Genomic DNA, 25,566 nt, shown 5'->3' on the forward strand with positions numbered 1-25,566 from the left:
AGTGCTCCCAAGAAATGAAACAGCAGCCAATTCATGCAAGTTGTCACAATCCAAGAACAACATTTTAGCTCTCACTGTGAAAGAGAAAGGTAATCAACACAGAAAAATTCATGATGGTTTAACAGAGAGAATGGGGCAGGTGACAGCTGTCTATGACATCAACAGAAATAAATCCAGACTTCTCCAAAATGACTTCCAATGAAGCAGACCTTCCCAAACCACACGACAAAGAATGACCTCCTCACTGATACTTGGACCTCTCACCTGAGTCACCGGCTCCATCCATTCACACATACCTGGGTATACGGCCACTGTCTTCATTCTCCTTATACTCCTGGGCTCCTTCATTTGCTCCAGAAAAGCGACAAGGTCTGGCTTAGAGCCCACAAGACCTGTTCATCACAGAAAGGAATATTTGTTTTGCCAGAGATTCGTCACTTTCCAATCTAGTATGTATCTAGGTGAGGAGAGAATGCATGATAGAATGTTAAGATAGCCTAGAAAATGATTTCCTCAAATACTTTATTGAAAGCACCTATAGAACACTAGGGAGGAGGAAATGGCAACCCACTCCAGTATTCTTGTCAGGAGAATCCCATGGATAGAGGAACCTGGTAGGCTAAAGTCCATGGGGTCGCAGAGGGTCGGACACGACTGAGCGACTTCACTTTCAATTTTCACTTTCATGCATTGGAGAAGGAAATGGCAACCCACTCCAGTGTTCTTTCCTGGAGAATCCCAGGGACGGGGGAGCCTGGTGGGCTGCTATCTACGGGGTCGCACAAAGTCAGTCACGCCTGAAATGACTTAGCAGCAGCAGCAGCATACAACACTCACTACATAAAAATCAAATTCTGAGATTCTGGTCATGTGCTGCAAGACAAAAGTAAGTAGTGGAAATTTGATTTGAAGAGGAAGGTAGCACCATTTTATACCACGGAACGTACAGAATTAGCACTAACTTAGAGGAAGCAGGCAGATGACATCAAGGAAGAAATAAATTAGAATCATAATAAATCATCATGAAGTCTTCCTTCTAAACTCACAAATTCCCATTTTCCCATTGAAATCAGGGATCTGAAATGCTATTATAAGAAGTAGAAGTTTCCAAGAGACATTCTAGAAATGCAGGAAGCAAAACCCTGACAGTAGATAAGGGATTCTGGAAAGACGTGATCCTCACCCAAAGTGGCCAAGTTCCTATAGTTCTCTAACATCACATCCCTATACAATGCCCCTTGACGGAGGTCCAGTCACTCCTCTTCAGTAAAATCTATGGTCACATCCTGGAACATCAGCTGTCCCTGAAATACAAAGCACATATGCCATGTGACTGTGAGAAGACTTCCTAATGTGCCCAAAGATGACAACAGCAAGTTCACACAGAACTGGTTTCGATACAGGAGAGGGTCTGGTGTTATACTATACTATGACTTTTACACAGTAATACTTTCACCATATTTCTAACCCAATAAGAAATGAGCTATGGCCCACAAATTCAGAAACTATTCTGATCTGGAAGAAAAATCTTAAAATAATCAGATCAGCAAAGGCATATTTATTTTTGAGTGTTGTATTTGTATAACACAGAATGAATTAAGAAATGAGCGATGGCCCACAAATTCAGAAACTATTCTGATCTGAAAGAAAAATCTTAAAATAATCAGATCAGCAAAGGCATATTTATGTTTGAGTGTTGTATTTGTATAACACAGAATGAATTGCCTATCACGGAAACAGGTAATATTTTTAAAAAGCATACTCTGATCCAAGAGTTCTTGAGTGGGACAAATGTGCCATTTATTTTAACAACCTTATTCTTTTTTCCTAGTATTTTTAACAAGCTTCTTTTAACTAGTAATCTTGAAAATTCTGCTTCATGAATGACTGTTTTGAACAGTAAGGAAGTACAATACTAAGGTAAGCATTCATACTTACTTTTGAACTTCAAGTGTTTTACAAATTTTACAGATCTAATAGGAAAACATCCTCAGCAGCAACGATCATTTTAACTATTTAGGATATATTATATATCTTTCTGAGAGTTTTTACAGAGTCTTGGATGTGCAACCGAAATAATTTAAAATCAATAATGTTGCCCCAACTTTCTGCAAATATTTAGCAAACATTCCTTAAATAGCTTAAATTTACTTCACTTTATGTACTCTAGACTTTAATGAATAAAACACAAACAAATACACAGGGACAACTCTAATGAAAGTTCATAGAAGTTTCTCTAATTGTGAAGAATACAAAAAACAAGAAAAATAATCAAATCATATGAACATTTTCATGCATATATATATTAAAATGGAGCTATATATTCATTTCATAAAATGAAACAATCTAAGGCCATGGAAAATATGTAAGTACAATTTTCAAAGGTTAGAATAAACAAGGATATTCATGAAATGATGATGTCTTTAATATATACCCTAGGTTTTGCTTGTATACACTCATGCACATAAACACACATAAGTTAAAAACAATCTTCTGTAAATAACACATCTTTTGGAAGAAACATTTTTAATCTACCTTTTTTTAAAATCATGTGTATTTTAGAATGTATGGTAAAACAGCTATTTCTAATTGTGCGTGAATGTGTTTTAAGTCACATCAATCATGTCCAACTCTTTTTGACCCCATGGGCTGTAGCCCTCCAGGTTTCTCCATCCATGGGAGTTCCCAGGCAAGAATACTGGAGTGGGTTGCCATTTCCTTCTCCAGGGGACCTTCCCAAACCAGTGATCAAACTCAGGACTCTTGCATTGGCAGACAGATTCTTTACTGCTGAGCCAACTGGGTACACTGAAAAGATTTTTTCCTCTTTAGTAACAGGAATTAAAAACACAATATGAGAAACAGTCTACATTTTATTAGCAAATACACCATGACACCTATTTAGAACACATTTCCAGACCTATGTGAAGAAACTGTAAATCTTTACTGAGGCACATAAAGTCTGAAAATCACATGTTTTACTTGGAAAATGTAGTGACATAAAGACTTCACTGACTGCAAATTCAAAACAATTGAAACTCAAAACAAACATGGATATTTCAAATGTAAGTCTCAGCTGTATCTAGCAGAGTTTACATAATTTTGAATATAAAAACCAAAAAAGCCTAAATAGAAGGAGCCTGCCAAATTACAGATGAAGCTATCTCTGTATCGACTAGTTGAAATTTTAAGCTAAATGAAGCAAACTAGCTACAAGGTAGCCAAAGAAGCTCACCTAAAGAGAGACTTGGACATGATTTTGAACAATAAAAGAGTAGAATGAAAGGCAACATAATATTTTGTAGTCATGCAACAGGTGAGGTATTCCAAAGGAACATCAAAAATCAGAGGGGGAGAAAATATCACAGGGCATAAAGGAAAGATTATGGTTTCAGCGTTGTGTAATAAAGAATTTAGGGGCTTGCTTGATGGTCCAGTGGTGAGAAATCTGCCTGTCAATGCAGGGGACACGGGTTCCATCCCTGGTCAGAGAAGATCCCACAAGCCTCAGAGCAACTAAGCTAGTGTGTCACAACTGCTGAAGCCCACACCCTCCAGAGCCTGCCAGGGATTAATACAATGACTGAACCCGTGCCTTAGAGCCAAAGCTCCACAACAAGATAGTGGTCCCTCCTAATCACAACAGAGAAAGCCCAAGACCATCAGCAACATCCCAGCATAGCCAAAACTAAATATTAAAATTTAAAAAGAAAAACAGAATTTAGCAGGCTTTGGTTCACAGGTTCTGGAAGTTTGCTTTTACTCTTGGAATCTAAGTTTTTTCACTCTTGGAATTTCCTTAGTGACTGCAGTGACTTTATTACTCTGTAGGCCCTGATAATTTACGCTAACAAGATGACTTATGTGGGCCCCTAGTTTAATAATGGGATGACTCAGGTTGTGAGGCTGGGCATTTCACAAAGACCAACAAAGTGACTAGAGGTCTGGGGATTTGAGCCAAGTGGGCTGATTAGCCCAAACTCTAACCACGGCCAACGAGAGGTGTCCTAAGGTGGAGGGTCGGATGAGGCCAGAAGCGCAGGTACATAACGGTGGGGCCAGAATGGCTGCTATCCAAGAGTCTACAAGCAATAAATGCTGGAGAGGGTGTGGAGAAAAGGTAACCCTCTTACACTGTTGGTGGGAATGCAAACTAGTACAGCCGCTATGGAGAACAGTGTGGAGATTCCTTAAAAAAAACTGGAAATAGAACTGCCATATGACCCAGCAATCCCATGGTTGGGCATACACACTGAGTAAACCAGATTGGAAAGAGACATGTGTACCCCCATGTTCATCACAGCACTGTTTATAATAGCCAGGACACGGGAGCAACCTAGATGTCTATCAGCAGACGAATGGATAAGAAAGCTGTGGTACATATACACAATGAAATATTACTCAGCCATTAAAAAGAATTCATTTGAATCAACTCTAATGAGGTGGATGAAACTGGAACCTATTATACAGAGCGAAGTAAGCCAGAAGGAAAAACACCAATAGAGTATACTAATGCATATATATGGAATTTACAAAGATGGTAATGATAACCCTGTATGTGAGACACATATGTATAGAGACACATATGTATAGAACAAAAGAGACACAGATGTATAGAACAGTCTTTTGGACTCTGTGGGAGAGGGCGAGGGTGGGATGATTTGGGAGAATGACATTGAAACTTGTATATTATCATATGTGAAATGAATCGCCAGTCCAGGTTCGATGCAAGATACAGGGTGCTTGGGGCTGGTGCACTGGGATGACCCAGAGGGATGGGATGGGAAGGGAGGTAGGAGTGGGGTTCAGGATGGGGAAGACATATACACCCATGGCTGATTCATATCAATGTATGGCAAAACCAATACAATATTGTAAAGTAATTAGCTTCCAATTAAAATAAATAAATTAAAAAAAATAGAGCTTTTGTGAGCAGAGTTTTATTAAAGTGAAAAAGGGACAGAGAAGTTTCTGACATAGACATCAGAAGGGGGGCAGAGAGTGTCCCTCTTGCTAGTCTAAGCAAGGGAGCTATATACTTTTTTAATCAGTCATTACAATAAATCAAAAGAATATCTCAAGGTTGTAAAAATTTTACCAGACCCACTCCCACAATTTACATTTGAGGATAACAGGATTAGAACTTAACAATAGAAAGATCCTACCAGACCCAGACCCCTTTATTGACTATGCCAAAGCCTTTGACCATGTGGATCACAACAAACTGTTGAAAATTATTCAGGTGATGGGAACACCAGACCACCTGACTTGCCTCCTGAGAAATCTGTATGCAGGTCAAGAAGCAACAGTTAGAACTAGACATGGGTCAACAGACTGGTTCCCAATCGGGAAAGGAGTACTCAAGGCTGTATATGTCACCCTGCTTATTTAACTTATATGCACAGCACATCATGAAAAACGCTGGGCTGGCTGAAGCACAAGCTGGAGTCAAGATTGCCAGGAGAAATATCCATAACCTCAGATATGCAGATGACACCTCCCTTATGGCAGAAAGTAAAGAAGAACTAAAGACCCTCTTGATGAAACTGAAAGAGGAAACCACTACAATATTGTAAAGTAATTAGATTTCAATTAAAATAAATAAATGTTAAAAAAACTACTATGTATAAAATAGATAAGTAACAAGGATATATTGTATAGTGAAGGGAATTATACCCATTATCTTGTGATAATTTTAATGGAGTATAATCTGTAAAAATACTGAATCACTATGGTATATACCTGAAACTAAAGTAATATTGTACATCAACTATACTTCAATTAAGAAAAGAATGCAGAACAAAATAAATATAAGAGATGCTTTTTTTTTTTTTTTTTCTTGGAAGAGCTCAACTCAATGTAAATAAAGGTTCTTCTTTCTAGAAAAAAGAAAAGAAAGAAAGAAACTGAAAGAGTAGAGTGAAAAAGTTGGCTTAAAACTCAACATTCAGAAAACTAAGATCATGTCATCTGGTCCCATCACTTCTTGACAAACAGAAGGGGAAACAATCTAAACAGTTATAGGCTTTATTTTTGGGGGGCTCCAAAATCACTGCAGATGGCAATTGCCGCCATGAAATTAAAAGACGCTTACTCCTTGGAAGGAAAGTTATGACCAACCTAGATAGCATATTAAAAAGCAGAGACATTACATTGCAAACAAAGGTCCATCTAGTCAAGGCTATGGTTTTTCCAGTGGTCATGTATGGATGTGAGAGTTGGGCTATGAAGAAAGCTGAGCGCTGAAAAATTGATGTTTCTGAACTGTGGTGTTGGAGAAGACTCTTGAGAGTCCCTTGGACTGCAAGATCCAACCAGTCCATCCTAAAGGAGATCAGTCCTGGGTGTTCATTGGAAGGACTGATGCTGAAGCTGAAACTCGAATATTTTGGCCACCTCATGTGAAGAGTTGACTCATTGGAAAAGACCCTGATGCTGGGAGGGATTGGGGGCAGGAGGAGAAGGGGACGACAGAGGATGAGATGATTGGATGGCATCACCGACTCAATGGACATGAGTTTGAGTAAACTCTGGGAGTTGGTGATGGACAGGAGGCCTGGTGTCCTGCGGTCCATGGGGTCACAAGTAGTCAGACAGGACTGAGTGACTGAACTGAACAGAACCAGACCCACTCCCATAATATAAATTCAAAGATATAAGGATTAGTCAGAACGTTTCCAGGAAGGAGAAACTGTCCTCAAGCAAGATATATTGTTGTTATATAATTCCTATTACAAAGTTTAAACCTGGTTGTTTGTTGTTTAATCATCAGTTCTGGGCTTAAAGAAAAAGTCATGTGTCTAAGAAAGACATATAAGACCAAGGAATGTAGAGGAAAAAAAAGTTGTTTATTCTTTCCTCCTCCTTGAGAATTCCAGACCCCTATCTCCTCTTCAAGGGTCCGAGACCCTCCCCTCCTCCTCGGGGACCCTAGAGGGGTCCTGTCTCGGAATTGACTCTCACAGAGGGAGGCAGAGTACATCAAAGAAGGAAATGGTTACTAGCATCATCAACAATCCTGGAGCCTTTCTTTCTAAACTCATACATACCCATTTCCCCTAGAAAGGAAAGATTTCAAACTATTGTAGGAAGCAGAAAACTCCAAAAACATTCTAGAAATGATGGAACCAAAAGCCAGTGGGTAGATAAGGGATTCTGGAATGAAGTTGTCCTCATCCAAGTAGGCCAGGTTCCTACAGTTCTCTAACATCACGTCCCTGTACAATGTCCGTTGAAAATTTTCTGAAAAACTCTGGACGACTGAGTTGAGCCACTGGGCTTCCCAGCTGGCACAGTGGTAAAGAATCTGCCTGCCAATGCTGGAGATGCGGCTTCAGTCTCGGGGTGGAGAGAATCCCCGGGACAAGGAAATGGCAACCCACTGCAGAATTCTTACCTGGAAAATTCCATGGACAGAAGAGAATTGGTTCTATGTATAATGGCATTTTTAAACTCATTTTTAAATATCTAAATTGCATCCAGGTGCTAAGTCATCACTGCATTTCCCGACGTTGCTAAAATCCCAACACCAAACCACATCCCAGTGGGAGTGAGGAGAGGAGTGACTCCCCATGCTGATCTCTCACATAAAGAATAGTTTCAACAGTTGAAAAGTCGCTGATTCATGTTGAGAATTCATCATGCTCCATAGAAAGCGAAGATGCAGACAATGGAGAAAAGGCTCTGGGACACAAGGAAGTAGTCTAAAGGGCAGGTCTTCGCTATTATAAGAGGAAATGGGGAAAATAAGATGATAACAAATGCCTGGGAAGACAAATTAGGAGCAGAGAGCTAAAGACTTGCATATTCTCATTCCGGGCATTTCAGGAAGAACATCAGAAACAGCCCAAGACCCAGGACAGGATATTTACCTGAGAAGCTGCCATTTCCTCCTCTTCTTCCTCCTGTTCTGTCTTCTCTGAGGATGTTACACGGCAAACACATTTCTGAGTTTTGAGAAACTACCTTGGAGGGCATCAGCACAGCTCTTTAACCTGCAACCACCGCTCCTACAGACAGAAGGGCCTTGGAAAGCTGAGAAGACCGACCTCTCCTGTCTGTCTCAGGAGAGGTTCAGGAACAATCATTTCCTACCTGGAGACCAGCCTGTGAACTAATTTCTTGATTGTTATCTCCCCATAGAGAGCTCCTAACACTCTGCTCACACAGACGATGTAAGCTGACTGACTTCCCTGGTCCAAGTCCAACTAGACCAACCCTGCGGCCTCTCCTCAGACTGACGCCGGGGCTCAGCTCTCACAGATGGACCAGGAGCCACGTCCTTAACCCGGCCTCTTCTTAGAATCCCCTGGAGCACGTCCTACACATCACACTTATGCTCCCACAGGACCAACACAGAACTCTGTTGGGAGGGCATCAGTGAGGTCATTTCCTGACACTGGTCACATGATCCTGATGGGAAACCAGATGGAAACCACTTGGCTAAAGATTCTTTCTGAATCATTTCAATGAATACAAATCCCTGGTGGCCAGGTCCCCACTCCAAGAAGTTATGAATCTGCAGGTCTACAGTGGGGCCATGAAAGGAGTCATCAGCAAATCACATTTTTTCTGATGTTTCTTCCCCCAAACCAACATTCAGGAGTCCTGAGCTCACACTCACCTCACCTAAGACCTCTCTGTAAGGGAGGATTTAGGGCAGGAATTTCTGAGAGAGATCATAGCTAGAATCAGGCAGAGAAAACAGGAGTATTTGCAGTTCAGCTTTTATAATTTACCCTGAGTGAAATGCCTCGGGCTCCCTAGGCTGAGTGTGGATTAATCTATTCAAACCAAGACAAGGATTCTGGTGAGCACTGGTGTTGAATTGTTGCTGCTCAACCACAAGACGCCTGGATTCTTGGCCTTCTGAGAATTGAATCCGGGGCCAGAGATGAGGCTTCATCACTCAGAGCTTTTGTGTAATAAAGTTTTATTAAAGTATAAAAGAGATAGAGAAAGCTTCTGACATAGACATCAGAAGAGGCAGAAAGAGTGCCCCCTCACTAGTGTTAGCAAAGGAGTTATATACTTTTAATTAGTTATTACAGTGAGTCAAAACAATGTCTGGAGGTAAAGACATTGTTTAGACCTCACTAGACCCACACCCATAATTTACATTTTAAGACAACAGGATTAGCCAGAAAATCTTTTTCCAGAGTCTTTCCTCAAGCAGGATAATTTGTTACATAATCCTAAGTAATGTAGAGGGGAAAAAAAAAAAAAAAGTTTGTTCTTTCTTCCTCCTTGAGAATTCCAGACCCCTTCTCCTTGGGGAACCCTGGACTTTTGAACCTGCCTAGAAATTGATTTCCTCAGTGTGATTCAAGGGGGACCTGTGCAGTACCCTGGGGTTCAGCAAGACTGCTGGTCTCAAGGAAGGGGGTCATCTAGTGCAGGCGCTCACAGGACTGGCTGGTGTGAGTTCAAGGACCTGCAGGCTGCCTGCTCCCCAGACAGATGCTTAGGAAGCAACAGCATGGAGCAGTTTAGGGAAACTGTCAACAATACTTTGCATCATCTTTATATTAGAACCATCACAGTGTCCAAGTAGTTACAAAATGGGAGAGGAGATACAACATAGAAATGATGGAATATGTCTGAAGTTATGAGAAATTTAAAGCCAGTGAGTAAACTAACTTCCACATATACCATCTCTCTCTGCTACCAAATAGTTCACTGTGGTCTCTTCACTACAACCTTAAATAAGGTGGACAAGGTTCCTGTTGGTGGTGGGTTAACAATTCATTCATTATAATCAACCAAAACACTAAAAGCCACTCACTTTTATTAATAACCATGTATTAATTTCACATAGTTGAAATAAAACCTTTTACAATCCACGATATGATCCATAAGTAAATATAGATCCAAAGTACAGAAAAAGATATTCATTTTTGGATATAATGATGTGAGATTTGTGATTTTTACAGCTTACCAAACAAAGCCTAGGAAGCACTTAGCAAGAATGGGATACACTAATTCCATGCCTTTTCCAGGAAGGGTTTCTAATACATTTCTAGGTTATCACTGTCTTCATATCAAAATTGTCAATAATCACGACTAGTGTTGATTTTATAAAGATACATCAATATTGCAGTGAACTGTCATTGTGTTCTTACAAATCAAGGATGTTACTATTGAAAACTTACAACCAACTTCTGTCTTACTTTACAACATGGAAAGGTCATTGTCCATTTTACATTATGGTATCCTTCATCAATGAAGGATAGATAGAAATGGTTGCAACACAATATAAAAAGGCTAATCTTTAATAAACTGGCAAAAACCTCAGTTTGCAAACACACCAGAAACAAAGCATAGTATGCATTGCTTGAGTGCTGAGTCACATTCACTTCAAATACTCTCAGTTCACGTCATTATTAACAAGCATACATACATTGCTAAGAACTGTAACTTTCTAACCATCAACGTTCATCTCACGATTCATGCTAATATATTCATTTTCTAGGTGTTTTAAATATGGAGTACTCCCTACAGTCATTCTCCTTCAGAGAAACTTCAGAAAAACGGATTGATGAAATGCCTTCCAGTATGCAATCCCTGATATTTATTTCAATTTAACTTTTGATTAAATACCTTTCTACATATTTGGTACATCATCTCCATAGGTTTCTTATATAAACTCTTGTGTTTTCTGATGCATGTTTAGGGTAAACCTCTTCCATCACTTGTTCCATTAGTAGGGTTTCTCTCCAGTGTGTTCTCAGATGTTTAGTGAGATGGCCACTCTGACTAAACGCTTTGCCACATTCTGTACATTTATAAGGTCTCTCTCCAGTATGAATTCGCTGATGTTTAGTAAGCGCTGATGTTTAGTAAGCGTTGCAACCAAAGGTTTTGCCACATTCAGTACATTTATAAGGTCTCTCGCCAGTATGCACTCGCTGATGTTGAGTAAGAAGTGAGAGACGATGAAAGGCTTTGTTACAGTCTTTACATTTATGAGGTCTCTCTTCAGTATGGATTCACCGATGTTGAGTAAGCATTGAGTTGTAAGCAAAGGCTTTGCCACATTCAGTACATGAATATGGTCTCTCTCCAGCATGCATTCGCTGATGTTCAGTAAGACTAGAACGCTTAATAAAAGCCTTGCCACATTCTGTACATTGATAGCATCTATCCCCAGGATGAATTCGGTGATGCTGAGAAAGGTCCGAACTCGTAATAAAGGCTTTGCCACATTCTTTATATTTGTATGGTTTCTCCCCAGTATGGATTTGATGATGTACAACTTTGAATGACAAATAAAGGTTTGGCTACACTCTGCACAATGATAATTTTTCTCTCCAGTATGAATTTGCTGATGTTGTGTAAAAAGTGAGCAACGCCTAAAGGCTTTGCCACATTCTTTACATTTATAAGGCTTATCTCCAGTATGAATTTGCTGATGTTGGGTAGGATGTGAGCAGTGGATAAAGGCTTTGTAACATTCTTTACATTTATAAGGTCTCTCCCCAGAATGAATCCGCTGATGTCCAGTAAGAAGTGAGCGATGATGAAAGGCTTTGTTACATTCTTTACATTTATAAGGCCGCTCTCCAGTATAAATTCGCTGATGTTCTGTTTGTTGTGAGTAACAGATAAAGGCTTTGCTACATTCTGTACATTTATAATGTTTCTCTCCAGTATGAATTCGCTGATGTTGAATAAGACTTGAATTGTAAGTAAAGGCTTTGCCACATTCTGTACACTTATAAGGTTTCTCTCCAGTGTGACTTTGCTGATGTTGAGTAAGAACTGAGTGACAGTTAAATGCTTTGCTACATTCTGTACATTTGAAAGGTTTCCCTCCTATATGAATTTTCCTATGTTTACTTAGATTGGATGGCTTACTAAAGACTTTCCCACATATCTGATACTTGTTTTCTTTCTGTGGATTCTGAACAGTTTGCTGTTGAAAAATTTCTGAAGACTGATTAGAAACCTTACCATATTCAGTACAAGTCCTCTCTTCAGTACAAGTACTCTTATCAAGAGAAAAATCTGACATTTGATAAAAGGTATTTCCAAATTTATTACTTTTAGATTCCTTTTTTGAAGATTCGGGTCTCTGATGTTTCATAAGGTTTGAGTCTCCTTCAACCGTATACCCAGGTTCATTGTCTGAATAACTTCTCAGTCCACCAGAAATACTTTTGTAATTATTGGAGCTGGAGCTCTTACTTAAGGTCTGACTCATTTTATTAGACATACAACGTTGTTGTGTATCAACCACATCACAATATGTATTGAACAATGACGGTTGCATTACATCTCTTCCATTATCATCAACATTATACATCTTGGAATGCAGAGAAAATATTTGTTGGGGGAAGAATAATGACCTCCTGGTCATGGATCCCTCAAATTGATTAGATTGTGAGTTTTCCCACTCATTGTTAAATTGTAGGTGTTCAGACATGATTGAATGTATGTTTAGTTGAAGCCTATGTTCAGAACTGTCTGAATGAGTATTTGCGGTAGAGACTAGATTACCTTTCAGATTTTCCACGTTTCCTTTCAGAGAACATGTATGTTTCAAAAAAGGATGGAAATCTTTTCTTAAACACTTATACGTCTCGGCAGATGTTGAAGACTGAAGTTGGTCTTTTTCCCAATTTGATTCACGTTGTTCATTTCTTTTTGCAGTAATGTTAGCATTATGTGTAACTGTCTCCATTTCTTTATAGCCATATAAACATCCTCTCTGTCTTTCATATACACCCGTATATTCCCAGTCTTTCATTACATTTAAGTTTCTGAGGTGAAATGTTTGATATATTCCTAGGTTTCCTTTTGGGAATACATCTTCTAAAGCTGGATTCTTCGGTATTAAATCCTGGGTATCTTGTGGAGACATAGCTGAAAGATATCAAATAACAAGTAATTTTCTGTGCTATTCTCAGTAAATATCTTTAAAGTTTTAGAGAAAATTGATGACCATAGCTAGTTTAAAAATAAAATAGAGACAGAAGCATCAAGATGCCAGAGGATTAGGCAGATGTGGAGACCATCTCTCTCTCCACAAATGAATGAGAAATGGAACAATTCTCACAGAGCCCAGCTGAACACTAGCAGAGGCCCTTGGAAGTCTAAAAGGACAAGAAAGATTACTTCTGAGGCAGGTAGGACAAAAGAAAGAAGAAGGAAAAGGAAGAGGAGAGGAAGTGGGATGGGGCCTGCAATCCTGCAGGGAGATGAAAGTGAGAAGAGGTCTCCACATCTGGGGAAGCCCCTCGTTGGGCACTCAGTTTGGACAGGAGAGCCTCATTCTCTGTGGAAGAGAACATGGCAACCAGTGTGTGGCAGCAGGACAGGGTGAACCTGCACACAGGGGCCTGACCCCTGCCCTGCCCACCCAGCCTGAGAGGCACGACCACCACTGCAGACAAGGGCTGGGTGCGGAAATGTGGGGTTCGGACAGCAGACCCAGGCAGAGGATTGAGGTTGGCCGTGAGGAAACATCCTGAAGGGCTGGGACTGTGGGAGGAGCTCTGCAAATGGGATGCTTGTGGTGGAAGCCTGAACCACTATAGAGACAGTGTCATTGTTGAGTGATGCCCAGAGAAGAAGCCCATTGCATCCCTTGTCCCTTGTGCCGGCCCCTCCTCACCAAGGACTACGAAGAACTCCACCCATGTAGTCTTTGAGCCCCCAGCCACAGCCTCCCCCATCAGCCTCCTCCACAATCAGCAGACTCCTGTGCTCTGGGACAGCTCAGAAGAAGACACCTGTGAGTTGCCCACATGCTCAGATAGGGCTGAAAGCACAGCTGAGCCCCAGGGATGAACAAGAAAAGCTGACACCTCTCCCTGCAGCAACAGAAGCCACGGTCTTACACCCACGACCAGCTGTGTAACCTCAGCCCCTACAGAGCATCTGAATCACCTACCAGCGCTCTCTCAGTCAAGGCAGGGGCAGCTCTAGCTGCTGTAGACTCTGTGGGCTCCCACAAAAGGGGGCTGGGCCAGGACAGAGCCTGAGATGCCCCAGAGCACCACAGCAGGTCCAGCTCCACGTTGAATGCAACCCCAGGACCTGACTTCACTGAATCTATGCCGGTGACCTTCTGAAAACAACATCTGCGAGACACCAGGCCCATGTGCCATCATGCCCGTGGTTAAGGTGGGGTCAAGAGCAGTGCCTAAACTACATCACATGAGAGCCTGCAGAACGCATGAGAGGGGGAACCAGAGCACACCCTGAGTGAACATCCCCAGAGGAGTAATACTCAGTGACTTTTCTCCATGTGCGGGTGCTCCAGTCCCACCTGCCTCGCAACACAGATCAGAATCACAGCTAGAACTCAGATCCGGGGGCTCTATTCCACCACGCAGGGAGCAGGCACCACCAGAGAGAGGGCAGTAACAACCACGGAACAATGGGGAATACAGCAGGCTCTGGTCACGGTTAACAGCAATCAAAGCCCAGATCAAGAGGATGAGGGCACAAACCTCTGGACCAACCTTACCCACCAAGGTGCAGACACGAGAAGGAAGACTGACTAGGTTCCTGTAGCCTTCAAAAAAGAGACCACAGACAGAAAGCTAGGCAAAATGAGATGACAAACAAATAGGTTATAGAGGAACAAGCAAGAAAAAAATCTCCAAGGACCACTAAATGAAGAAAAGTTAGGCAATCTAATGTTTCTTGTTGCTTTTAGTCATCTTAAGTAGAGACACCAAATATTTTCATAAATCCTAGGTGCCTAATCCACTTCTTGCCACACACACTTCTGAGAATGTTCTATTAGATCTTTCAATCTAAAAATCATAAATGATAGTGACAGAGAACTAATCAGAAACTGAGGACACATAAGACAATGTCCAAGGAAGCTGAAACAAATAAGATAAACTTAATAAAGTACTAGTTTTAAGAAATTACGGGATGGACCTAAATGAAGCAGAAGATATTAAGAGAAGTTGGCAAGAATACATGGAAGAACTATACAAAAAAGATATTCATGACTGAGATAACCACAATGGTCTGATCACTCACCTAGTAACAGATATCCTGGTTGCCAAAGTTAAGTCGGCCTTAGAAGGCATGACTACCAACAAAGCTAGTGGAGGTGCAAGCTAGTGGAGGTGCAAGCTAGTGGAGGTGATGGAACTCCAGCTGAACTATTCCATGTCCTACCACACACCTCTGTCTAGACGTAGAAACAAACTTTAAAAGGAGCATCATAGTTACTCTGAAATGTGCAGATTTATTAGGGCTCCCAAGAAATGAAATAGCAACCAATTCATGCAAGTTGTCACAATCCAAGAAGAGCATTTTAGTTCTCACTGTGAATGAGAAAGGTAATCAACACAGAAAAATTCATGATGGTTTAACAGAGAGAATGGGGCAGGTGACAGCTGTCTATGACACCAACAGAAATAAATCCAGACTTCTCCAAAATGATTTCCAATGAAGCAGACCTTCCCAAACCACACGACAAAGAATGACTTCCTCACTGATACTTGGACCTCTCACCTGAGCCGTTGGCTCCATCCATTCACACATACCTGGGTATACGGCCACTGTCTTCATTCTCCTTATACTCCTGGGCTCCTTCATTTGCTCCAGAAAAGTGACAAGGTCTGGCTTAGACACCACAAGACCTGTTCATCAGAGAAAGGAATATTTGTTTTGCCAGAACTTCATTACTTTCCAATCTAGTATGTGTCCAGGTGAGGAGAGAATGAATGATAGAAAGTTAAGACAGCCTAGAAAATGATTTCCTCAAATACTTTTTGAAAGCACCTATAGAACACTAGGGGGAAGGAAATGGCAACCCACTCCAGTGTTCTTTCCTGGAGAATCCCAGGGACGGGGGAGCCTGGTGGGCTGCCATCTATGGGGTTGCACAGAGTCAGTCACGACTGAAGTGACTTAGCGGCAGCAGTACCATACAACACTCACTACATAAAAATCAAATTCTGAGATTCTGGTCATGTGCTACAAGACAAAAGTAAGTAGTGGAAATTTGATTTGAAGAGGAAGGTAGCACCATTTTATACCACGGAACGTACAGAATTAGCACTAACTTAGAGGAAGCAGGCAGATGACATCAAGGAAGAAATAAATTAGAATCATAATAAATCATCATGAAGTCTTCCTTCTAAACTCACAAATTCCCATTTTCCCATTGAAATCAGGGATCTGAAATGCTATTATAAGAAGTAGAAGATTCCAAGAGACATTCTAGAAATGCAGGAAGCAAAACCCTGACAGTAGATAAGGGATTCTGGAAAGACGTGATCCTCACCCAAAGTGGCCAAGTTCCTATAGTTCTCTAACATCACATCCCTATACAATGCCCCTTGACGGAGGTCCAGTCACTCCTCTTCAGTAAAATCTATGGTCACATCCTGGAACATCAGCTTTCCCTGAAATACAAAGCACATATGCCATGTGACTGTGAGAAGACTTCCTAATGTGCCCAAAAACGACAACAGCATGTTCACACAGGACTGGTTTCGATACAGGAGCGGGTCTGGTGTTATACTATACTATGACTTTTTTCTTTTTTTAAATAGTTTTATTTTTCAAAATGTACAGCTGGTGGGACCTGTTCATGCATCTTCACCAGCAGTTGGGGCATCTCCACCCTTGGTGTTTCTGGTGTAAATCACTTGAGCTCTGTGCTTTGAAACCAGTTTAATAAGTCCTTTACTAAGGAGTTTCTGAAGGGCTGTTCTGGCCAGGGAACCACGAATCTTCAGTCTCTCAGAGATGACAGCTGGAGTTATAAGCTTATAGTTGGGAACTTCTCTACAGAGTTTGTCATATGTTGTTTTGTCAAACAAGACTAGGTTATTGAGCTTGTCCCGAACTTTGCCTTTGGACCACTTCTTCCTTTTGGCCTTGCCCCCTGATTTGTTCACTGGATCTTTGTCTTTCTTGGCCGACTTTCCGGCATCTTTCTTCTTCTTGTCGTCCTTGGGTGGCATAGCGATGGCCGGAGAGCAACTTTGATCACTGCCGCCTCGCTAAGATGTCGGACAAAAAAGTATACTATACTATGACTTTTACACAGTAATATTTTCACCATATTTCTAACCCAAGAAGAAATGACCTATGTCCCACAAATCATTTCAGAAACTATTCTGATCTGGAAGAGAAATCTTAAAATAATCAGATCAACAATGGCATATTTATTTCTGAGTGTTGTATTCGTATAACACAGGATGAATTGCCTATCAAGGAAACAAGTAATTTTTTTTTTTTTTAAAGGGTCATTTATTTATTTATTTTTGGTGGTTCTGGGTCTCTGTTGCTGTGAGCGGGCTTTCTCTAGTTGTGGCTGGGGGTGGGAGGGGTGCGACTCTCCAGCTGCGATGCTTGGCCTTCTCACTGCCGTGGTCTCTCCTGTCACAAAGCCTGGGCCCTCGGGCACATGGCCTTAGTAGTCGCGGCTCCCGGCTCCAGAGCACAGGCTCTGTAGTTATGGCACGTGGGCTTAGTTACTCTGCAGCATGTGGGATCTTCCTGGACCAGAGATTGAACCCATGTCCCCAGCATCGGCACACAATTCTTCATCACTGAGCCACCAGGGAAGCCCAATTTTTAAAAAGTATACACTGATTCAAGAGTTCTTGAGTGGGACAAATGTGCCATTTACTTTAACAACCTCATTTTTTTTCTTAGTATTTTTAACAAGCTTCTTTAACTAGCAATCTTGAAAATTTTGCTTCATGAATGACCATTTTGAACAGTAAGGAAGTACAATACTAAGGTAAGCATTCATACGTACTTTTGAACTTCAGGTGTTTTACAAATTTTATAGATCTAATAGGATAGCATCCTCAGCAGCAACAATCATTCTAACTATTTAGGATATACTACATATCTTTAGAGTTTTTACAAAGTCTTGGATGTGCAACAGAAATAATTTAAAATCAATAATGTTGTTGCCCCACCTTTTTGCAAAAATATTTAGCAAACATTCCTTAAATAGCTTAAATTTACTTCATTTTATGTATTCTAGACTTTGATGAATAAAACAGACCAATACACAGGGACAAATCTAATGAAAGTTCATAGAAGTTTCTCTAATTGTGAAGAATACAAAAAACAAGAAAAATAATCGATCAAATCATATGAACATTTTCATGCATATATGTATGAAAATGGAACTATATATTCATTTCATAAGATGAAACAATCTAAGGCCATGGAAAATATGTAAGTACAATTCTCATAGGTTAGAATAAATAAAAATATTCATGAAAAAAAATATTCATGAAATGATGATGTCTTTAATATATACCCTAGGTTTCTGCTTGCACACACACATGCACATAAACACACATAAGGTAAAAGCAATCTTCTGTGAATAGCCCATCTTTTAGAAGAAAAATTTTTAATCTACCTTCTTTTTAAACTCATGTGTATTTTAGCATTTATGGTAAAACAACTATTTCTAATTGTGCATGAATGTGTTCTAAGTCACATAAATCATGTCCAACTTTTTGTGACCCCATGGACTGTAGCCATCCAGACTTCTCTGTCCATGGGATTTCCCAGGCAAGAATACTGGAGTGGGTTATCACTTCCTTCTCCAAGGGACCTTCCCAACCCAGGGATCAAATCCAGGTCTCCTGCATTGGCAGGCAGATTCTTTACTGCTGAGCCAACTGGGTACACTGAAAACAATTTTTTCTCTTTAGTAACAGGAATTAAAAACACAATATGAGAAACAGTCTACATTTTATTAGCAAATACACCATGACACCTATTTAGAACACATTTACAGACCTATGAGAAGAAACTGTAAAACTTTACTGAAGTACATAAAGTCTGAAAATCACAAGTTTTACTTGGAAGATGTAGTGACATAAAGACTTCACTGACTGCAAATTCAAAACAATTGAAACTCAAAACAAACATGGATATTTCAAACGTAAGTCTGAGCTGTATCTAGGAGAGCTAACATAATTTTGAATATAAAAAACAAAAAAGCCTAAATAGAGGGAACCTGCCAAATTACAGATGAAGCTATCACTGTATAGACTAGTTGAAATTTTAAATGAAGCAAAATAGTTACAAGGTAGCCAAAGAAGATCACCTAAAGAGAGACTTGGACATGATTTTGAACAATAAAAGAGTAGGATGAAACGCAGCATAATATTTTGTAATCATGCAACAGGTGAGGTATTCCAAAGGAACATCAAAAAATCAGAGGGGGGAAAAATCAAAGGGAATAAAGGGAACATTAAGGTTTCAATGTTGTGTAATAAAGAATTTAGGGACTTGCCTGATGCTCCTGTGGTGAGAAATCTGCCTGTCAATGCAGGGTACACCAGGGTTCCATCCCTGGTCAGGGAAGAGCCCACAAGCCTCAGAGTAACTAAGCTAGTGGGCCACAACTACTGAAGCCCACATCCTCCAGAGCCTGCCAGTTATTAATACAACGACTGAACCCGTGCCTTAGAGCCAGAGCTCCACAACAAGATACTAGCCACTCCTAATCACAACAGAGAAAGCCGAAGACCATCAGTAAAATCCCAGTATAGCCAAAACTAAATAGATACTAAAATTAAAAAAAAAAAAAGAGAGAGAGAGAGAGAGAATCTGGCAGGCTTTGGTCCCCAGGTTCTGGAAGTTTGTTAACTACTCTTGGAATTTAAGTTTTTTCTCTCTTGAAATTTCCTTAGTGACTGCAGTGGCCTTATTACTCTCCAGGGGCCCTGATAATTTATACTAACAACATGACCTACGGTCGGCCCCTAGTTTAATAATGAGATGACTCAGGTTGTGAGGCTGGGCATTTCACAAAGGCCAAGGAAGTGACTACAGGTTTGGGGCTTTGAGCCAGGTGGCCTTATTAGCCCAACCTCTAAGAAGGGGAGAAAACTGGAGATGTTATCAACCACGTCTATGTGGCTAGACCCCAATAAAAACTCGGGACTTAAAAGCTTGAGTGAGCTTCTTTGGCTGACGGTAGTATTTTCTGTCACAATCATGTGCCAGGAGGGCAATGGGTCCCTTGGGATGATGACTATGGGTCAGTTCAAACAAATCGTTAAGAAGCTTATCAAGTCTAAAGAAACAGCATTTCAGGAAAGAGAGACAGAACAAACACGGACTATGCCTCTTACCTGGGAACGAGTCATTTCTGACTCTTTGCTTTCCTTCTCCTCTGGTCTTCCTTCTCAGGTAGATCAGTCTTGGGAAGTGACCCCTGAATGTTGAAAATAGGCTGTTCAATACTTAGAAAACCACAGTGAGCTCCCTGTAACACAGCCCCACACAGAGGGAGGATCTCAACAGGTACAAATCACAATCCTCTACGGCCACTGGCACAGCAGGGATTCTGGAACACAGAATCAAACGAGGTGTTTTTAATTTTATTCTTTTCTTCAGAACTCGCGGCCCTTCCTGTGAAAACCACGCGTTCTAGGCTGACCCTCCCCTTCAAACCATAGGCGAGACCCTGACCAAACTCCATACAGAATAGAGCCTCCTTCATCTCTTCGTGGATCAGGGACCTAGGGGTTGGGCAATGCAGGACTTTAAGCAGCGGTCTCTGCAAGTTAGAAGGCAGAACTGCCAGAGAAGGACATGGGCTCTAGAACGATGCTAACAGGAAGCGGACGTGGGCCCCAGGGACCCGGCAGCTAAGCTAACGGACCTCAGACCTTCTCACGGCGATGCGAGGACACACTGGGGACGGGAAAATGGGGGCGGTACCTTGAACGTCCACAGAGACCCCCGAAACCCACGTGTGAAGGACGTGGGACTGTGACATCCGGGTTTTAAACAAACAAACTCACAAAATATCTCTGTCGCTCATTTAAATCAACGCTGGGTCTGCAGGCTACTGCGCACGCGCGGGCGGAAAATCCGGTACAGAGGAAGGTGAGTGCGCTACGCCGCGGCCAACCAGAGGAGACGTAAGGAGGGAGGGTGGGAAGAGGCCGGAAGCGCAGGTACGTAGGGGCGGGGCCAGTGGGGGCGGAGCCTTGCCTCCCACCCCCGCCCCTGTCGGTTTTGGGTCTGTTGGTCCTTCTGTCCAGCTGTGCTTCCTTTCTCTGCCTTTTGATGCCTTTAAATCTCTTTGATTTCCTCTGGAGCAGAGCTGCTTCCTGCCTGTTCTAAGTTAGTGTTTCACACAACTTAAGGCAAAAGAGAAGAATTTTGAGAGCTGCCTCTATGGGAAGCCGAGATATTTTCAGCAAGTTGAAAAACGGGGAAAATTCAAAAGCCCTTTGTGTGAGTGTGTGAAGATGGGTGTCTCCTCAGTGACGAAAAGTAGACTGTAATCACTCATATGATCCGTTGGGAGGGAGCCTCACTAATTGTAACCAGAGACCTGCTTACAACAGGGCAGCTGGCTTTTCTCTTAGGAAGTGAGTCCAGAAAGAAATAGGGAGACCGGAATCCACGTTGCTGTTTATAACGTAACCACAGAAATGGCATACGGTTACTCCTGCCAGAATCTGTTGATACTCAGATTGCCTCTGTTAATTGTTGCTGCTGCTGCTGCTGAAGCAACCAATTGCCCTGCTTCTTCCAGGACTGAACCAGTTTCCAAGAAGCAGGACTTTTTGTGCTAAAACTGGGCACGAAACTAGGCAAATGGGGTGTGTGGATCACATCCACTGCTTGCACTTAGCTTCCCAGACACCCTCCCCCACTGTTGGCTTTCTTTCCTAACCTCCTCTTCATCCAGTCCTTGAAAGGATAATCTGGAGAAGAGGTAAAACAAGGCAAGAAAAACAGTGAGAGGCCCACTGACAATTGTATCCCAAGAGAGTGTACCTTTCTCTTTAAATGTGAGATTAGCAACTTCCCTGGTAGTCCAGTAGTTAAGACGCTGTGCTTCTACTGCAGGTTATGTGGGTTCAATCCCTGGTGGCGGAGCTAAATCTCAGAGTTGAAGATTTAATCATTTCTTACACAGAAAGCATTAATCATTACAATATAAAGGAAAATGTATGTCAAGTTAATAAATTACTTATTAAAGAAAATGTGTTTAGGAGCTTCCCTGGCAGTCCAATGGTTAAGACCCCACCTTCTGATGCAGAATTGCCATTCCTTCCCTAACTGGGGAACTAAGGTCCCACATGCTTTGTGGTGTGAACAAAAATGAAAAGAAAATATGTTTTTTTTTTTTTTCCATTTATTTTTATTAGTTGGAGGCTAATTACTTTACAATATTGTAGTGGTTTTTGCCATACATTGACATGAATCAGCAAGGGACTTACATGTGTTCCCCATCCCTATCCCCCCTCCCACCTCCCTCTCCATCCCATCCCTCTGGGTCTTCCCAGTGCACCAGCCCTGAGCACTTGTTTCATGCATCCAACCTGGGCTGGTGATCTATTTCACCCTTGATAGTATACTTGTTTCAATGCTGTTCTCTCAGAACATCCCACCCTCGCCTTCTCCCACAGAGTCCAAAAGACTGTTCTATACATCTGTGTCTCTTTTTCTGTTCTGCATATAGGGTTATTGTTACCATCTTTTTAAATTTCATATATATGCTTTAGTATACTGTATTGGTCTTTATCTTTCTGGCTGACTTCAAAAAATATGGAACGCTTCATGAATTTGCGAGTCATCCTTGCGCATGGGCCATGCTATCTTCTCTGTTTTGTTCCAATTTTAGTATATGTGGTGCCAAAGCAAGCACAAAAATATGTTTCTCAAGTATCTATGAGTGGGGACTGCTGGGAGCCAGGACACAAGATCCCACCCATGACAAGGTCATGAGGAGAAAACCTGACAAGCAAGGCAGACCAGGATTCCAGGGATTTTGAAAAGCTGCCCCTGGCGCTCAACTTATAGATGATAGCTGTCTTTCTGATGCTTGCTTTAATAGACTACTCTCTAATTTCTGTGACACAGGCAGAAGGCCTTTCCCGATCTCTTTCCAAATAAGAATCAACTTAGAACTTTAATCAGTATGTCTCCTGGGTGGTGGTAACTTAAGAGATTATCCAGGATGAAAGGAGTGTTTCAATTTAAACTCCTTTGCTAGCATTCTAGTTTGTTTAGCAAATGCATCCATTCCCTTGGTACTAATATGCATGACTGCTCATAATACCCTAATCATAAATAGCATAAAGAACCTGATCATATAAAGGCCCTAATAGACATAGAGTCCTTCAGGGAGTGAGGAAGCCCTATTAGAAAACACAAGAAAAATTATTCTAAAAGTGGCTATTGGGTTAACATTTGCTTGCTGTGTTTTTGCTCTTAATGTGCTAAGGCTGTGCAGTGGAAACCATTGTTAATATAGTTAAAGGAGTAGAAAAATAAGAGCTTAGCGCTAGTGTGGTAACAATGAGACGGTTGTTAACTGTTAGCCAGGAGTGCTAGGCAGAGGCTACCTCACCGAAGCTGCAGAGTCTGTATGGGGTAAACCTCTTAGATAAATTCAACTGACAACTTCTGCAAAAGAATTGACCTTTGTGTTAACAAGGTTATATTTCTACTATGTTGTGACATACTGTACTGTAGCCCTATGAGACTACAACATTTCTGTTGAGGTCACCACAGAAACGGAAAATAGGTTTACATTCACCTGACTCGCAAAAAATGACAATAGGCCCCAAGGCCAGAAGATAAACCCCCAAGACCCTCATAAACAAAGAAATATGCAGAAAACACCCTGGTTTCATGAAGGACAAGTTGATGTAATGTTAAACTATCTTCCCCTTAGAAATGTACTACCTTAGGGTATAAAAGCTATGGTAAAAAATAAAGCATTGCCAGACTCTGCCGCACATCCCAGTCTGGTCTCTCTCTCTCTTTTTCTCTCTTTCTCTCTCTCTCTCGCCGACGCTGTTCATCCTGAGGGTACCCGTGGATCCTGCCAGGGCTGGACCCCGGCACTTCTCCAGGGGGTCTTTCCGACCAAGGGATCGAACCCTGGTCTCCTGCATTGTAGGCAGGTTCTCTACCATCAGAGCTACCAGGAAGCGGTAGAAATACCTTCTCTAACTCTGGAATTTATCAAGTGCTTAACAAAGACATTGTTTCCTGCCAAGGTCCAGCCTATAACACAACCTTAGCACATTAAAAGCAAAATCACAGCAAACAAAACACAGCAAGCAAATCTCAACCCAATAACCACCTATAGAATAATTTTTCTTATGTTTTCTAATAGGACTCCTTTACCCCTTAAAAAGGCTCTATGTCTATTAGGGCTTTTATATAATCAGGTTCTTTATGCTATTTTATGATTAGGATATTATAAGCAATCATGCATATTAGTACCAAGGGCATAAATGCGTTTGGCTAACAAACTTCCAGCAAAGGAGTTTAAATTAAAACACTCCTTTCACCCTGAATAATCTTATAAAATACCACCATCTGGGAAACTTATTGATTAAAGTTCTAAATTGATTCTTATTTGGGAAGAGATCGGGAAAGGCCTTCTGCCTGTGTCACAGAAATTAGGGAGTAGTCCATTGAGGCAGGCATCAGAAAGACAGATATCATCTTTAAGGTGAGTGCTGGGGGCAGCTTTTTGAAACCCCTGAAAACCTGATCCGCCTTGCCCGTCAGGTTTTCTCCCTTATGGCCTTGTCATGGGTAGGGTCTCGTGTGTTGGCTCCCGGCAGTTTCCTACTGAAAACATCCATAGTTGGCTGATTTGGATCAGACCATTTTCCAAAAAGTAACTTCAGAAATGGGTTTCAGATGGCAGCTATCAGGCATAAAAGCATAGTGTGTCATATTCTCTAATTTGAAAATACTCTCAAAATTTATAGTTGTATAATTTCATTTTACAAAATAAAAATCATTGTATAAATATGTCATTTTCTTTAAATGTGATGTTTCAGAAATCTTGACTTCCACTTAATACTTTTAATGTCACATTAAATAACAGGTCAGTTTATGATTTGAGATTAGTCATGCTTATTTTGTATGTCACACCAGTTTATCACACATTATTGTCTCTAAGTATCATAGTTTAGGTTATAGTCTTCCATGACTGGTAGATGTTTGTTCAATTCCTGTTAAAAAAACAATTAGTATTTCTGTCACCAAGCAAGTAAAGAGCTTAGAGTGCATTTGGAAAACAAAATTTGTCAAAAAATTTTTTAATATTTTAAAATTTTATTTTTTAATTGAATGATAATTGATTTACAGAATTTTATTCTGTCAAACCTCAACATGAATCAGCCATAGGTATACATATATCCCCTCCCTCTTGAACATTCCTCCCATCTCCCTCCCATTGCACCCCTGTAAGTTGATACAGAGCCCCTGTTTGAGTTTCCTGAGACATTCAGCAAATTCCCGCTGGCTACCTATTTTACCTGTGGTAATGTAAGTTTCCATGTTACTCTCTCCATACATCTCACCCTCTCCTCCCCCTCCCCATGTCCATAAGTATATTCTCTATGTCTGTTTCTCCATTGCTGCCCTGCAAATAAATTCTTTCATACCATCTTCCTAGATTCATCAAGCGGGGTCAGGTATACTGTAAGCGATTTAGATACTAGGGAGAATCGATCATAAGAAACATCTAATTAGAATGAGGCTTCCCACTAAGGTGAGATAACAGACAGCTAAGCGCAGCTTCTGACCCAAATCCCAGTTCTGGGGTGTGACTGAAGC

General features: G+C 41.1%; 2 protein-coding genes and 1 non-coding gene across 9 annotated transcripts in view; all 3 read right to left on the bottom strand.

Moving 5' to 3' along the window:
• Window positions 1-20,821, bottom strand: part of LOC133054838 (zinc finger protein 429-like) — a 31,517-nt gene extending 10,696 nt beyond the window's left edge. Inside the window, exons 1-5 of one of the 7 annotated variants that reach the window (XM_061140160.1) lie at window positions 20,683-20,812; window positions 20,091-20,173; window positions 16,256-16,376; window positions 15,513-15,608; window positions 9,708-12,864 (exon numbers count right to left, since the gene is read on the bottom strand). In XM_061140160.1, the coding sequence (XP_060996143.1) occupies window positions 10,727-12,864; window positions 15,513-15,608; window positions 16,256-16,289 (2,268 nt within the window). In that variant the 5' untranslated portion in view covers window positions 16,290-16,376; window positions 20,091-20,173; window positions 20,683-20,812 and the 3' untranslated portion in view covers window positions 9,708-10,726. The other 6 variants (XM_061140162.1, XM_061140163.1, XM_061140166.1 and 3 more) reach the window with 6 other exon arrangements.
• On the bottom strand, window positions 16,525-17,121 carry LOC133051812 (small ribosomal subunit protein eS25-like). Its single transcript, XM_061136453.1, has one exon. The coding sequence runs from the start codon at window positions 16,938-16,940 to the stop codon at window positions 16,563-16,565; it is 378 nt and encodes a 125-aa protein (XP_060992436.1). The 5' UTR covers window positions 16,941-17,121; the 3' UTR covers window positions 16,525-16,562.
• A 1,700-nt stretch (window positions 20,822-22,521) lies between the features above and the next one.
• Window positions 22,522-22,627, bottom strand: LOC133055289 (U6 spliceosomal RNA). The gene has a single exon (XR_009692588.1). It is a non-coding gene; the product is annotated as a U6 spliceosomal RNA (small nuclear RNA).
• Window positions 22,628-25,566: the final 2,939 nt, after the last annotated feature.

Source organism: Dama dama, chromosome 4, assembly GCF_033118175.1.
Source record: "Dama dama isolate Ldn47 chromosome 4, ASM3311817v1, whole genome shotgun sequence".
NCBI classification, from domain to species: domain Eukaryota; kingdom Metazoa; phylum Chordata; class Mammalia; order Artiodactyla; family Cervidae; genus Dama; species Dama dama.

What these genes read in the sequence shown, in the direction of transcription:
- LOC133051812 (XM_061136453.1), bottom strand. Translation starts at nt 16,940, where the DNA reads ATGCCACCCAAGGACGACAAGAAGAAGAAAGATGCCGGAAAGTCGGCC.